Source organism: Hippichthys cyanospilos, chromosome 4, assembly GCF_059441005.1.
Source record: "Hippichthys cyanospilos isolate Australia breed blue-spotted pipefish chromosome 4, RoL_Hcya_1.0, whole genome shotgun sequence".
Taxonomy (NCBI): domain Eukaryota; kingdom Metazoa; phylum Chordata; class Actinopteri; order Syngnathiformes; family Syngnathidae; genus Hippichthys; species Hippichthys cyanospilos.
The window spans coordinates 25,814,683-25,829,972 of NC_142372.1; the positions used below are offsets into that span (position 1 = coordinate 25,814,683).

Below are 15,290 nucleotides of genomic sequence, written 5' to 3' on the forward strand. Positions count from 1 at the left end.
GTTGAAAGCCCTGCCCAAGGCCCACATGATAAAAGCGGAGCAGGAGGCTTGTGCTATTGACACCTAAAATAAGAAGACCTAGAAGTTCTTGAAGATCTAGAAGATTAAGACAAGAAAAGGTTCCAGTCTTATGCATGTTAATAAGTAAAAGGGAGGTTGAAAGCCCTACCTGAGGCCCAAATGACAAAATAGAAAGCAGAGCCAGAGGCTTGCGCTATTGATACTTAGAATAAGAAGACCTAGAAGTTCTAGAAGAATAAGATAAGAAAAGGTTCCAGTCCTATGCAAGTTGATTAGTAAAAGGGAGGTTGAAAACCCTATCTGAGGCCCAAATGACAAAATAGAAAGCAGAGCAAGAGGCTTGCGCTAGAATAAGAAGACCTACAAGTTCTAGAAAATTAAGACAAGAAAAGGTTCCATTCCTGTGCATCTTAATAAGTGATACCTAGAATAAGAAGACCTAGAAGTTCCAGAAGATTAAGACAAGAAAAGGTTCCAGTCCTGTGCATCTTAATGTGATACCTAGAATAAAAAGACCTAGAAATTCTAGAATGTCAAGACATGAAAAGGTGCCAGTCCTTTGCGTCTTAATGACCTAGTAATATTTTGGCATATCTGTTGTGGTATGATAGCCGGCTTGAGAGACATGAAAGTGAAAAGTGATTGTGACTGTGTATGAAACAAGTCCACCAGACTGAAGCAACGACGTCATCACAAGACAGGGTTGCCTGATTCAAGCAGGTTTTGATGAAAGGTTTTTGGCAGTTGACCCATTGAAGCCCCAATTTTTCCTGGACATGAAAACATCCTAATCATATGCCATTGGTAACCTGACGAGGAAGAAGATGCAAGTGATGTCGTCAGAGGACCACATTTTCCTAGGACCGAATTTTTCTCTTTTTATTGGAGACAATATTTTCCCGCCGAGGCGTTTCGTAAACTGAATTTTTCCATTGCAAGAGACGTTCGTAAGCAGAGGTACCACTGTAGTACAACATCATTATTAATGATAAAACATTAACATTACTACTACTCATGAAATATTTCAAGTTTTTCGTTTATTGAAAAACCTCAGCTCATTTTTATATTTTATGTTACAAAATCATCTTGTGGAATGGATTAAACCTGTTCTCGCCTCAGGTTTGACACTGTTCTACCTTCTTGTATTTGATCTATTTTGTATTCCAAGTACTTATTTTGCAGTCTCCCATCTGCAAGTGTTGAGAATTTTCAGTTGTGCTAAAATACTCATTGCAATGTTTGATCTTCATGTTTTTGTTTTTTTTTTTTTGTTTTTTTTTTGGGGGGGGGGGGGGGCATCTAAGTAGGAAGAATTGTTTGAAATGCAATTCAATTCTTTCCGAATCTGTTGTACACATAAGTGATTATCTGTCTTGTCCAATCTTGTTGAACTACCTTCACATTGAAAATGCTGCTTTGCTAAGTGCTGAATAGATCTTGTAAAACTCCATTGGAGGCTTTCTTTGTCATTTTTAATATTACATCCACATAATTATTATTATTACATGGCTATGGCCTTATTCTAAAATCTAAACTGTGACTTGCGGTAGGAAACCGGGTCTGTGTGCTTTTAGGACTACCAAACATGTGTTGTTTCATGTGCAAAAATTCATTAGAGAAGAGAGACATTTTGAAAAGATGCACATCGACGCTGACGGTGTTGTCACTTTCTTCACTAAACAGATAAATCATTGTTTTTCTATTTTGTTACTTCCAATTTCATTTTCTACATATTTATGAGAGGACTGCATGTATTTTTCTTATTCCAAATATTTATCCTTTTCCCACGAATCCTCATTTTCTATTACAAAAAGTCCCATTTACACAGACTTACATCGGGCGAATTGACATTTAACTATAAACATTTACCTTAAAACAGCTTATTAAATCTGACACAAGTTCATTATATTTCACAAATGAACATGATCTGTCATAATTCCTAATTTATTAAATCTCCTGATACCCCTCGTATACACTAGGTCAGTTGTTTGTCAAGTGGGTTGCCTGCAGAGATTTTTAACGTCCAGGTGTCACACACACACACACACGCACGCACACACGCGCACACACATACTAGCTAGGCAAACCAAAAAAGATCTTCAATGACAATTAAATTTATTGACGAGATGTGAAAAAATAAGAGCAGAACTATTAATAAATATTATCATGAAGATGTATTTATGTAAATTAAGATGTTCATCTTCAGAAATATAGATTTTCAAGCACAAAAACACAACAGTATATGTAAAAGCATTTGAAGCAAGAATGAAAGACATTTGTTTTCATTACAGTGCGAGAAAAAAACGAATTGCTTTGAAAAAAAAAAATTTCTATTGTAGCGCACAAAGAACACAAGGAGCAAGAGGTCATACGGATTAACAAAAGTTTGTTTACACACGATTTAATGCTGTATAAACTGAGCAATCAGTACAGTATAATTGGAAAACAAAATATAACAAATACAAGAAAGTAAAAGAATACAAATACCAATATGTCTCCTACTTTTGATATTTAGAATTTCCCCCCAAAACAATGCCATTTCCAAGAAAGATCTATTTGTCTGATTTTTTTTCCATTCAAAGTGCATGAAAACGAGGACCATTTTCTAATGAAATATCTATTTCCCACACAAGGGGGTAACAGATACTGGTATCGGCCGCCAATGCAAGTACCGATTACTTGACTAATAATAGCCAGGTATCGAGATTGATCCTCACCCATGCCTATTTACAATCCCTCTCATTGTCCTTCAACATTGAAAATGAAATGAAGAGTGTCTTTGACCACAAACAGAACGTGCAAAAGGTTTCCCCTCAGTGTGGGTTAATGAGGGGGTTCTATCATTCTCATTTTACAAGAAATTGTTTGACAACAATCCGATCAGGCAAAGGGTTTCTCAGAACCAGTGTGGATTCTTGTATGTACTTTTAGGTGATCTTTTCTGGAAAAGTTCTGACCACAAGTCGGACAGGCAAAGTGTTTTTTACCAGAGTGGGTTCTAGTGTGTCGCCTCAAGCAATTTTTACGAGAAAAACTTTGACCACAAAGCGAACAGGAAAAAGGTTTTTCACCAGTGTGGCTTCTCATGTGTTCCACCAAGCATTTCTTATAAGAAAATCTTTGACCACAATTGGAACAGTCAAAAGGTTTTTCACCGGTGTGAATTTTTGTGTGTGCTGTCATGCTGGGCTTGTGAGAAAACCTTCGACCACAAACTAAACAGGCAAATGGTTTCTCACCAGTGTGGATTCTTACGTGTGCCATCATGTTGGCCTTTTGAGAAAATCTTTGACCACAAACTGAACAAGCAAAAGGTTTCTCACCAGTGTGGCCCGCCATATGTCTTTTCAAATAGGACTCGCAGCTAAATGTTTTTCCACAAACAGAACAGACGCAAGGTTTCACATGAGTGTGGCTTTTCATATGTCGTCTTAATTCTTCTTTTAGAGATTTTTTTTTACCACAAACAGGACATGTAAAAGGTTTCTCACCAGTGTGGCCCTCAATATGTCTTTTCAAACTGCTTTTGCGGCTGAGCGTTTTTCCACATTGAGAACATTTCCAATGTTTGATGTCATGACGTTGCATCTCACCTCCCCACTCTTCATCCTCATCATCAGAATGTGAAGTTGTGTCATCAATATCTGACATTGGAGCTAACCAGCCATCTGCTTGTGATCCTCCACCATCAATATCTGTTGTCATGTGTTGACTGGAGCTGCTGCTTGGAGGCTCCGCCCCTTTCTTGTCTTCATATTGACCGTCCTCATCTTCCATACATACATAGACAACAGATACTGGCAACTCTGTGAAATCTTCCTCCTCTTTCACTTGTGGTGCCAGCTCCTCTTTTTTTATGTTGGGGTGCTCCAGCTGCTCCTCCTCTTTACCACCAGGGGGCTCCCACTCCTCTTCCTTCACATCAGGCCACTCTGGCTCCTGCCTCGAGATTACATATTCTTCACTCACATCTGTGGGACACGAGACACATATGGTTTTGGAAAATTCAGCCAACCAACAGCGTTAATGCCACCTGATAGAAGGGAGAGAAGAGATTGTCATATCTCGAGAACTTATTGTCCTTCAAGGGAGTCCAAATGCAGATGTGGCATTAGACTCTGAATGGGCTTCAATTAGCCGAATTAGCAAAAACTTCTCCGACGCAAGACGCCATGATGGCAAGCGTTTTTCTGGCCACGCTCACCTGGCTAACTTTGCGAAGCCAAAACCAATAGGGAGGATCCCTGTTGTCAAAAATCCTCCACGTCCTCTATGGACAAGATCAACAAACACACTATCCTTCACTGTTTCATAATCGGCGGTCTAAAAGGTATAAAAATATTGCAAGAGGCTACAATAATTGTCGAGAGGGGAGACTGCACGGGACAGAGGGCAGCAAAGGTAAGGCTAAGAAGAGCCAAGCGAGACAAAATGCACGTCAATAACGAAATCATAAATTAAGATAGCGCAAAAAACACACACCGCGGGAAGCTTGAGGAATAAGACTTGAAGCAGAAGACGAACCTGACGTGTTGAGTACACGTGGAGGCGCTTTGCGGAGCACTAGGCCACCTTCTTGTTGCTTCTTCTCCTCTCCGCCTCCATGAAGCTCCTCTTCCGACTTCAGTTTGCTTCTCTCGCACATTTTCACTCGACGTTCGCCACACTTTGCGCTCGCACTTGATGTCTGCTGAGCCAACAAACGTGCCTGCTTTGTTAGCAGTTAGAAAGCTAAGCCAAGCCAAGCAGAAAAGCTTGAGACTGAGACAACGAAGCAAACACAAAGACGTAAAAAATATATTTGACAATGTTTCGAGTTTTTCAGTTGGAATCCCGGACTAAAATGTCCTTTAACGTGCGTGGATTCGTAAAAAGACAAAAAGACGCCAAAAGGAGAAAAGCTCGGCCAAATAAAAATCTAGTACGGCAACTGCACTTGGACAAATTTCATGTCACCGACAAGCAATATTTAAAGGGACAGCGTGTAAGATTTGGACCGTTTTTCATTTAAAAAATAATGAATTAAATGATTGTAAAATTCAAAAACTTGCAAACGAATGTGCTCATAATGATCAACAGTATTTTTTAAATTTAATCATACGTATCACAATACAGTTCAAGTTAGTTTGCAATATCTTCAGTTGCATTTTTCTGTGTCGGGTCGCGGGGCAGCAGCCTGTGCAAGGAAGCCCAGACCTCCCTCTCCCTGGCCACTTCATCCAGCTCTCCCAGAAGGAGCCCCAGGCCAGCCGAGAGACATAGTCCCTCCAGCGTGTCCTGCGACCCCTTTGGGCCTCCTTCCAGTGGGACATGCCCAAAACGCCTCACCAGGGAGGCGTCCGGAGGGCATCCTAACCAGATGCCCGGACCACCTCAGCTGGCTCCTCTCAACGCGGAGGAGCAGCGGCTCGACGCTGAGCCCCTCCCGGATGACTGAGCTTCTCTCCCTATCTCTAAGGGAGAGCTCATTTTAGCAGCCTGTGCAAGGAAGCCCAGACCTCCCTCTCCCTGGCCACTTCAACCAGCTCTCCCAGAAGGATCCCCAGGCGCTCCCAGGCCAGCCGAGAGACATAGTCCCTCCAGCGTGTCCTGCGACCCCCTTGGGCCTCCTTCCAGTGGAACATGCCCAAAATGCCTCACAAGGGAGTCGTCCGGAGGGCATCCTAACCAGATGCCCGAACCACCTCAGCTGGCTCCTCTCAACGCGGAGGAGCAGCGGCTCGACGCTGAGCCCCTCCCGGATGACTGAGCTTCTCACCCTATCTCTAAGGGAGAGCCCGGACACCCTGCGGAGGAAACTCATTTCGGCCGCTTGTATCCGGGATCCTTCTTTTTCGGTTATGACCCACAGCTCGTGGCCATAGGTGAGGGCAGGAACGTAGATCAGGTGGTAAACAGAGAGCTTCACACTTCGGCCCAGCTCTCTCTTCACCACGACAGACCAATGCAGAGCCCGCATGACAGCAGACGCCGCACAGATCCGTCTGTCGATCCCACGTTCCATCCTACCCTCACTCATGAACAAGATCTTGAAATACTTAAACTCCTCCACTTGGGGCAGGACCTCTACCCTGACCCGTAGAGAGCATTCCACCCTTTTCCGACTGAGGACCATGGTCTCAGATTTGGAGGTGCTGATCTTCATCCCAGCCGCTTCACACTCGGCTGCGAACGGCTCCAGTGAGTGTTGGTGGTCACGGCCTGAAGAAGCCAACAGCACCACATCATCCGCAAAAAGCAAAGATGGAATGCTGAGGCTCCCAAACCGGACCCCCTCAATGCTTCGGCTGCGCCTAGAAATTCTGTCCATATAGGTAATGAACAGAATTGGTGACAAAGGGCAGCCTTGGCGGAGGTCCAACGCTCACTGGAAACGAATTCGACTTACTGCCGGAAATGGGGACCAGGCTCTGACATCGGTCGTACAGGGACCAAACAGCCCGTATCAGGGCATCCGGTACCCCATACTCCCGAAGCAAACCCCACAGAGATATCCGAGGGACACGGTCGAACGCCTTCTCCAAGTCACCAAAGCACAAGTAGACTGGTTGGGCGAACTCCCATGCACCCTTGAAGAACCTGCCGAGGGTGTAGAGCTGGTCCACTGTTCCACGGCTAGGAGAAAAAACGCATTGCTCCTCCTGAATCTGACCCTCGACTTCTTGACAGATCCTCCTCTCCAGCACCCCTGAAAAGACCTTACCGGGGAGGCTGAGGAGTGTGATTCCTCTGTACTTCAAACACACCCTCCAGTCTCCCTTCTTATAAAGGGGGACCACCACTCCAGTCTGCCAATACAGGGGAACTCTCCTCGATGTCCACGCGATGTTGTAGAGGCGTGTCAGCCAAGACAGCCCTACAGCATCCAGAGCCTTCACGAACTCCGGGCGGATCTCATCCACCCCCGGGGCCTTGCCACCAAGGATTTTTTTGACCACCTCAGTGACTTCAGCCCCAGAGATGGGAGAGCACACCTCGGTGCCTGAAGACTCTGCTTCCTCAGAGGAAGACGTGTCAGTGGGGCTGAGGAGGTCTTCAAAGTATTCTGCCCACTGGTTCACACTGTCCCGAGTTGTGGTCAGCAATGCCCCTTCTCTACTGTACACAGTGTCAATGGTGCACTGCTTCCCCCTTCTGAGACGCTGGATAGTGGACCAGAATTTCTTCAAAGCCATCGCTTCGAAGTCGCTTTCCATGGCCTCAGCAAATTCCTCCCACACCCGAGTTTTTGCCTTGGCGACCGCCGAAGCCGCACTCCACTTGGCCAGCCGGTACCTGTCAGCTGCCTCTGGAGTCCCACAGGCCAAAAAAGCCCGATAGGACTCCTTCTTCAGCTTGACGGCATCCCTTACTGCTGGTGTCCACCAGCGGGTTCGGGGATTGCCGCCACGACAGGCACCGACCACCTTACGGCCACAACTTCGATCAGCTGCCTCGACAATGGAGGCATGAAACATGGTCATCGCTGACTCATTGTCTCCCGCCGCCCCTGGGACGTGGGAGAAATTCTGCCGGAGGCGGGAGTTAAAACTCCTTCTGACAGGGGACTCTGCCAGACGTTTCCAGCAGACCCTCACGATACATTTGGGTCTGCCAGGTCTGGCCGGCATCCTCCCCACCATCGGAGCCAACTCACCACCAGGTGGTGATCAGTTGACAGCTTTGCCCCTCTCTTCACCCGAGTGTCCAAAACAGGCGGCCGCGAATCCGATGGAACAACCACAAAGTTGATTATCGAACCCCGGCCTACGATGTCCTGGTGCCAAGTGCACATATGGACAGCCCTATGTTTGGACAATGGTGTTCGTTATGGACAAGTCATGACGAGCACAGAAGTCCCATAACAAAGCACCACTCGGGTTCAGATCGAGGGGGCCGTTCCTCCCAATCACGCCCCTCCAGGTTTCACTGTCATTGCCCACGTGAGCATTGAAGTCCCCCAGCAGAAACCCCAATGTACAGGCGCTGAGCTGGGGGGCAACAAAAATGCCCACACTCTGCGCCTCTCACCGCGGGCAACTCCAGAGTGGAAGAGAGTCCAACCCCTCCCGAGGGGACTGGTACCAGAGCCCAGGCTGTGTGTGGAGGCGAGTCCGACTATATTTAGTCGGAACTTCTCGGCCTAGCACAACAGCTCAGGCTCCTTCCCCGCCAGAGAGTTGACATTCCATGTCCCAAGAGCTAGCTTCTGTAGCCGGGGATCGGTGCGCCAAGGTCCTCGCATTTGGCCACCACCCACTTCACTTTGCACCCTACCCCTATGGCCCCTCCCACAGGTGGTGAGCCCATGTGAGGGGGGACCCACGTCATCTCTTCGGGCTGAGCCCGGCCGGGCCCCATGGGTGCAGCAGGTGTTCGCCAACGAGCCCCACCTCCAGGCCTGGCTCCAGAGGGGGCGAGGAAAACGTACACGCATTTATTTTTTTCATAATATGGGGTCTTGTGAGCCATGTTTAGTCTGGAACCTCACCTAGGACCCGTTTGCCATGGGTGACCCAAAAAAAGCCCCCGACAAATTAGCTGCGAGGATCACTGGAACATGCATTAATGTGGCGGCTCATGGAGGGGATATATATATATATATATATATATATATATATATATATATATATATATATATATATATATATATATATATATATATATATAATATATAAAAATATAAAAATATAAATATATATCTAAATCAATGCCCGGGCCACTGCTAATATGACCGCAGCTGCATGAGACTTCAAAGGAAAGGGGGAACTACTCACTTACTTTATAGTGTATAAGGTTTAATCATTTAAGATTTAAGTAAATATGTACACTGCAGTAATATTTGTCTTAATTAGTAGAAAGTTTTCACAGCGCGTCATCAACCGCGTCATAAACCCGGAAGCCGCCATCTTGGAGGTACTCGGTACATTACACTGCATCGGCACTACGTATATTTGCAATATTGTTAGGAAAAATCGTCATTTATTGCCGTGTTTCGGGTTGCACAAATCGAACAGACCGAGAAAAACATTTAGACTATTACAGGCTTCCAAAAGTGATCAAAAATCAAGTAGAGGAATGCCAGAAATTATCGGTGGAAATGAGACATCTGTGGTTGGCAAAGCTCAACCAGGATCTAAGAGGAGAAAATCCGGACAACTTCCGAATTTGTTCCAAATTCCGCTCATTTTTTTTTCAATTAAGAAAATATTGATTGCAAGACACTAATAACAAAGTTTGTAATGCAATGATGACGTTTTGATAGTAACTTGTAAAAATGTTTATTGCTTGTGGTGTTTTTCTGACTGTTTGCTTATTTTAATGTAAGGGACTTTGGTATGACAAAAATAAAACTGACATTGTCAGAGTTATCAATAATGAGGGACTGGAGAAAAGCCAAAACTCTGTCAAACACGATCTTTTGCTAAAGAGAGAGAGAGCACCAGGGTCTTCCGGTGTTCTAGGGCTCTCCTCGTTTCATTACAAAGATTACAAAGAAGGTGGTTACAAGTTTCAAAATAGTACCATATAAGGAATTGTTTATGTCTGTAGTGTGAGTGTGTATATGAGCGTGAGTGGGTTAAGAGGTGAGCAAGCAATGTGTTTTTATATGATAACATGTATACTTATATACAATTATTCCATCAGGCAAAATTATTATTATCAAGCTACCACATGTCGCATATATGAGTTATGTTGTTCTGATTCTTCTGAAAATGTTGCGTCTCCCTCACCTATCTACACGCCATCTGGTTGTAAGCCTCCAAACCTTTGTAGGATTTAAGAACTTCGGCTGTGTATGGGCTTGGTGAAAAAACAAGTAGTTAAGTCAGCCAACTCACATGAATCGATACCGCCGATAAACTGTAATTTTTCCACATACCGGGCCTTCTCTTGTGTTCTGAGTCCTTCAATGTATGCCTTCCCATCGGCGACAGGCTTTGCTAAGGTGTTTTCTTTTGTCTCGACATTGATCATTTTGTTTAATCTGTCCAAGATACACATGATGGCATTGCACTCCGTTTGTCGAGTCCCATAATGGCGGCGCATCCAGGTTACGCCCCATAATGTGATGTCAGTGAGAACCCTTTATATGTATAGCATGAAGACTTGATGAAACATGAAAACTAATAATTTAAAAAGTGGGGGTGGTACTTCGTGGGTTTTACTTTTTAAAGTAAAACCGTGTGTCATGATTCCGATATTGGGGTCTCCGATTCGATTCGCAACGATTTTCAATTCAAAACGATTTGATTTGATTCAATAAAAGTAATTCTGCTTCAATCTGTACAAGTCCAAAGAATCATCAAACTATGTGGGTTATCTTTGCCAGACAGAATAATAACACACTATTTTTAAAATGTATTTATTAAGTTTTGATTTGTAAGGAGCATGCCTTTTTCCACAAAAACAGCATGCGAACAACTGCTTTTTTTAAGCTAACTGTTAAATGTATAGCTTTTACAGTATAAAATAAGATGAAACAACAATTTAAAAAAAAGGTAAAATAAGATACATTGTTATATCATAGTACCAAAATATGTGAAACACTGTTGCCCAAATGAATATTAATAGTATTAATATTGATATTTCTCAGGATATTTATGAAATACAAGACATGAAAGTGATTGATAAATTGATTGTATGGGGAAAAGTATGGGGAAAACGTGGTTCATATCTAAGCATATCAGGGCATTATCAGTCACAATTGTTTGTAACATTATTTAGTAAAGTAGAGACAGTATTTTCATTCATTTACATGTGTAAGTCATATTAATTAATAATATTAATAATAATAATATTAATTAATCATATTAATTTTGAGTTTGCATACATTGTTTTGTGTTTTATTTTCTTTAACTTTATTTCGTTATGCGGACATGTTGAAGTTTTGTGTTGTGTTGCTTACGGAACATTTACTTTATGTTCTGTATGAATTTTTGTCTTGATTTCTTGATTATTTATAAATTATTTCACTGTTATGTGTTGCGGAATTCGTTTTATATAACCCTAACCCGCTTTCACATACTGTACTCCAAAAGGTCTAAAATATCTCAAGCTCACCAGCTGGAAAGCTCACGAAGGTTCTCCGACATCGAAGCGGCCATAATTCCAACCACTTCACGCCAAACCAATGGATTGGACAATAGTTGAATTTAACAGGCTTTGGCAAAGCCTACTAACTTTGACGAATGAGTTTGAAAGATACTATTCATTCATGAATCCGCCGCCAATTGGCGCAACTGCGTTTCATTAATCCATTTTATCTGTCAACCTCACCAGTCAACGTTTGATAGGCTTGATTAGTTACCCTGCTCTTCATGCCGGAGGGAGGGAGGGAGGGAGATAGATAGACAGATAGACAGATAGATAGATAGATAGATAGATAGATAGATAGATAGATAGATAGATAGATAGATAGATAGATAGATAGATAGATAGATAGATAGATAGATAGATAGATAGATAGATGGATGGATGGATGGATGGATGGATGGATGGATGTGTGTGTGGGTGGATGGATGGATGGAAAGCCTTATCATTACACCTACACAAGTAGCTACAAGTATGAAATTTTGACCTAATGAGTTTGAATCCAATTAACTCAAAATGTATTTAATTGACACGTTTAACTAATAAAAAAAAAGTATTTAATTAATGACTCTTTTGTTGGATGGATTCTTTTTAATTATTGGACGGTACATTAGTTACTGAATTCTGGCTGTATCGGGCCTCCATATCAATCACGTGACACCGTCCTTCTCATACAGATCTTGGCAGAAGGCTTCCGATCAGACTGTCCGCCTGGTCTCGGTCCGCACCAAAACATTCTTCCGACTTTTCTGTAAATACTCGATCCTCGACATCCCGCCGCAATCGCTATTTTATTGCAGTAAAAAAAAACCTTTCACGTCTTCCTCTCAATACTCGTCGAAGCTTCTCGACCTTGCTTAGCCTAACTTCATTTAACTTAGCTAGCGGCTAAAGCAGGAGCGTTTGTTGGCTCGGCAGACGTCAAGTGCAAGCGCAAAGTGTGGCAAACTTCGAGTGCAAATGTGCGCAAGAAGCGAAGTGAATATGGGAGAGGAGCTTTGTGGAAGCCAGGAGGGGAAGGAGCGACAAGAAGATGCTCAATTGCTTCGCAGGCAGCCTCCATTTTTCTTACGCCAAGCAGGTTTGTCACTTGTCAACCTTCTAGTGTTGTGTGATTATTTCATTTTATTAAAATGCCAAAATGTGGGATTTGTGCACCCGATGGTGTTCAACGGCGACCGTTTGTAACCCGACATTTTTCAGGTCCAAAGTAAGACTCAAGCAAATCTATTGTGAGGGATTATAGTTAAAGAATGCGGTTGAACCATACTTCTAAAGCAATGCCTGTTTCTCATTAGTTATTGACATTTTTACTTAAATTTACCGTGTTCATCATTTCGTTTTCCCTCTTTTATGCTCTTTATATTTATCTTCCATTAAAAGGGGATGCCAGACAACAAGTTGACTGTTAATGCACACTACAATCATTGGACGTTGAACTACTACAGTACAAATTTACTCAAATCTTAAATTATTGAACCTTATGCAGTAACTGTAGTACAGTTATCCCTTCTCTTTTCCAAGTCTTGGCTGTACGTAGTTGGGATGACTGTGAGTTGCAGTTGCCCTACAAGTAGGCGCTTGGACATCTATCTATCTAGCAAGTAGCTGACCAAACAAGATTAAAAAGCAATGTTTACACATGAAATTCCAATTTATTACAAAAGGTAGAAAGATCCCAAAGCTTTCTTTCCTCCTTGCGACTTCTTTCACATGCTCGTGTGTGATTAACTCAGAGAACTTCCTCCGCAATGACGAAAAAAATAAATAAATGGTACTATTCTCAACTGACTGACCAGGCAATCTGTCAATAGCTCAATTGGCACTTCAACAGGATGTGGGCATTTGTAATGGGTTTAGTCCCATGCATTTTGTTTTTTCGTCACCAATGCGTCACCAAATCATATTGAGGGCCAGATTAAACTCCTCCTGTATCCGGCTTGTGGGCCATGTCTTTGCTTTCGTCTTGTCAAAAGAAAATTTCTTGCTATAATATGTCACCCATTTTATAAACCTGAATATTAAAAATACGAAAGCAAAATAGCTACAGATTGACTTTACCAAACCATATGTTTCATGTCCTACAGACATGTGTAATGAATATCTCGGTCGAAAGCATCAGGAGCCAGAGTGGCCTGAGGTGAAAGAGGAGGAGTGGGAGTCCCCTGGTGGCAAAGAGGAGGAGCAGCTGCAGCGCCGCAACATCAAAAAAGAGGAGCATCTGCCACCAGTCATTAAAGAGGAGGGAGATTACACAGATTTGCCACTAACTGGTGTCCATGTAAAGATGGAAAATGAGGAGGAGAAGAAAGGGGCGGAGCCTCCAAACAGCAATTTCAGTCAACACATGACAAGAAATATTGATGGCGAGCATTGTGGAGCATCACAAGCAGACGGCTGGTTAGCTCCATTGTCAGATAATGACGACACAATGTCAAACTCTCCTCTTGCTGATGATGATGAAGATGAAGAGTGGGATAGTGAGATGCCTCTTTACACTGGCACCAAGTGTTGGAAATGTTCTCAGTGTGGAAAAACATTTCGCTACAAGTCCTGTTTGCAAAAACATATGGTGAGCCACACTGGTGAGAAACCCTTTGGTTGTTCGATTTGTGGTCAAACATTTTATACACAGGGAAACGTAAAAGTACACACAAGAATCCACACAGGTGAGAAGCCTTTTGCCTGTTCTGTTTGTGATAAAAGATTTTCTATTAAGGGAAACTTGAATGTACACACACAAACCCACACTGGTGAGAAACCTTTTGCCTGTTCAATTTGTGGTCAAACATTTTATACAAAGGGAAAACTAAAGGTACACACAAGAACTCACACTGGTGAGAAGCCTTTTGCCTGTTCTGTTTGTGATAAAAGATTTTCTAATAAGGGAAACTTGAAAGTTCACACACAAACACACACTGGTGAGAAACCTTTTTCCTGTTCATTTTGTGGTCAAACATTTTCTTCTAAGACGAGCATGATAGCACACACAAGAAACCATACTGGTGAGAAACCATTTGCATGTTCAGTCTGTGATCAAAGCTATTCTGAAAAACAAAGCTTGAAACGACATGAACAAACCCACACTGGTGAAAATCCCTTTGCCTGTTTGGTTTGTGGTCAAAGGTTTTCTAGGAAGGAAACACTAAAAGTCCACACAAGAGCCCACACGGGTGAGAAGCCTTTTTCTTGTTCATTTTGTAGTCAAATGTTTTCTAGAAAACAAGAATTAAAAAGACACACAAGAACCCACACTGGTGAGAAACCTTTTGCCTGTTTGGTTTGTGATCAAAGGTTTTCTCAAAGAGAACACTTGAGACGACACACAAGAACCCACACTGGTGAGAAACCTTTTGCTTGTTCAATTTGTGGTAAAAGATTTATTCAAAACACACAATTGAGAGTACACACACAAACTCACACTGGTGAGAAACCTTTTGCTTGTTCAAATTGTGGTAAACAATGTATTCAAAGGTCACAGTTGAGACGACACACACAAACCCACACTGGTGAGAAAACGTTTGCCTGTTCCTACTGTGGTCAAAGATTTTTTTATAAAAAATGCTTGCTAGAACACACAAAAAAACATGCTGATAACAATCCTGTTTAGTTTGTAGTCAAAGGTTTTCTACAGTGCATCAAGTAAAAGTAAACATGAGAACCCACACTGGCGAGAAACTGTTTGCCTGTTCAAATTATGGTAAAAGTTTCCCATGTAAGTCTGTAGCAAAGAGACACAAGCGTGCTGGTGAGAATAGCACTGATCAATGAAGCTGTCCGTATGCCATTCTTGTTCTAAGAAGGCAAATCTTTGTTGTGCATGATCATCTTTTACTGATGTGTATAATTATCTTGGGTTTTGCACATGTCTTGCCTTTTCTTTTTGACAGTGTTTATTTATTTATTTATTGTAACACTAACCTGCCAAGTGGCTACTAAATTATATATCTGATGAACATAATCTTGAAATGCCCCTTATAGGGACACTGTAAGATTTAGACATTTTTAATTAAAAAGGAATAAATTAAATGATTATACCTTTTAAGAACTTGCAAATAAATGTGTTTTTAACGACCAGCAGAATGTTTTAAATATAATAGTAAGTCTAGTTTTCATTAAATTATATTACATGGGGGGTGGTACTTCTCCGGAGGCTGCCATAGCTGCTATAGCAACAGACAATGGTATATGCAGCA

General features: G+C 42.4%; 1 protein-coding gene and 2 pseudogenes across 2 annotated transcripts; 2 read left to right on the forward strand and 1 right to left on the reverse strand.

Annotated features, from left to right (window-relative positions):
• Positions 1 to 2,145: 2,145 nt before the first annotated feature.
• LOC148425170 (uncharacterized) lies at positions 2,146 to 4,956 on the reverse strand. Its single transcript, XM_088413400.1, has 2 exons — positions 4,546 to 4,956; positions 2,146 to 3,992 (listed from the first exon to the last, which is right to left on the reverse strand). Exons 1-2 carry the CDS (start codon positions 4,664 to 4,666, stop codon positions 2,902 to 2,904), a joined length of 1,212 nt encoding a protein of 403 aa, XP_088269526.1. The 5' UTR covers positions 4,667 to 4,956; the 3' UTR covers positions 2,146 to 2,901.
• A 1,890-nt stretch (positions 4,957 to 6,846) lies between these two features.
• Positions 6,847 to 10,039, forward strand: LOC148425171 (uncharacterized; annotated as a pseudogene).
• Positions 10,040 to 11,785: 1,746 nt separating this feature from the next.
• On the forward strand, positions 11,786 to 14,543 carry LOC148425172 (uncharacterized; annotated as a pseudogene). Its single transcript, XR_015865392.1, has 2 exons — positions 11,786 to 12,175; positions 13,182 to 14,543. The product of XR_015865392.1 is annotated as an uncharacterized LOC148425172 (transcript).
• Positions 14,544 to 15,290: the final 747 nt, after the last annotated feature.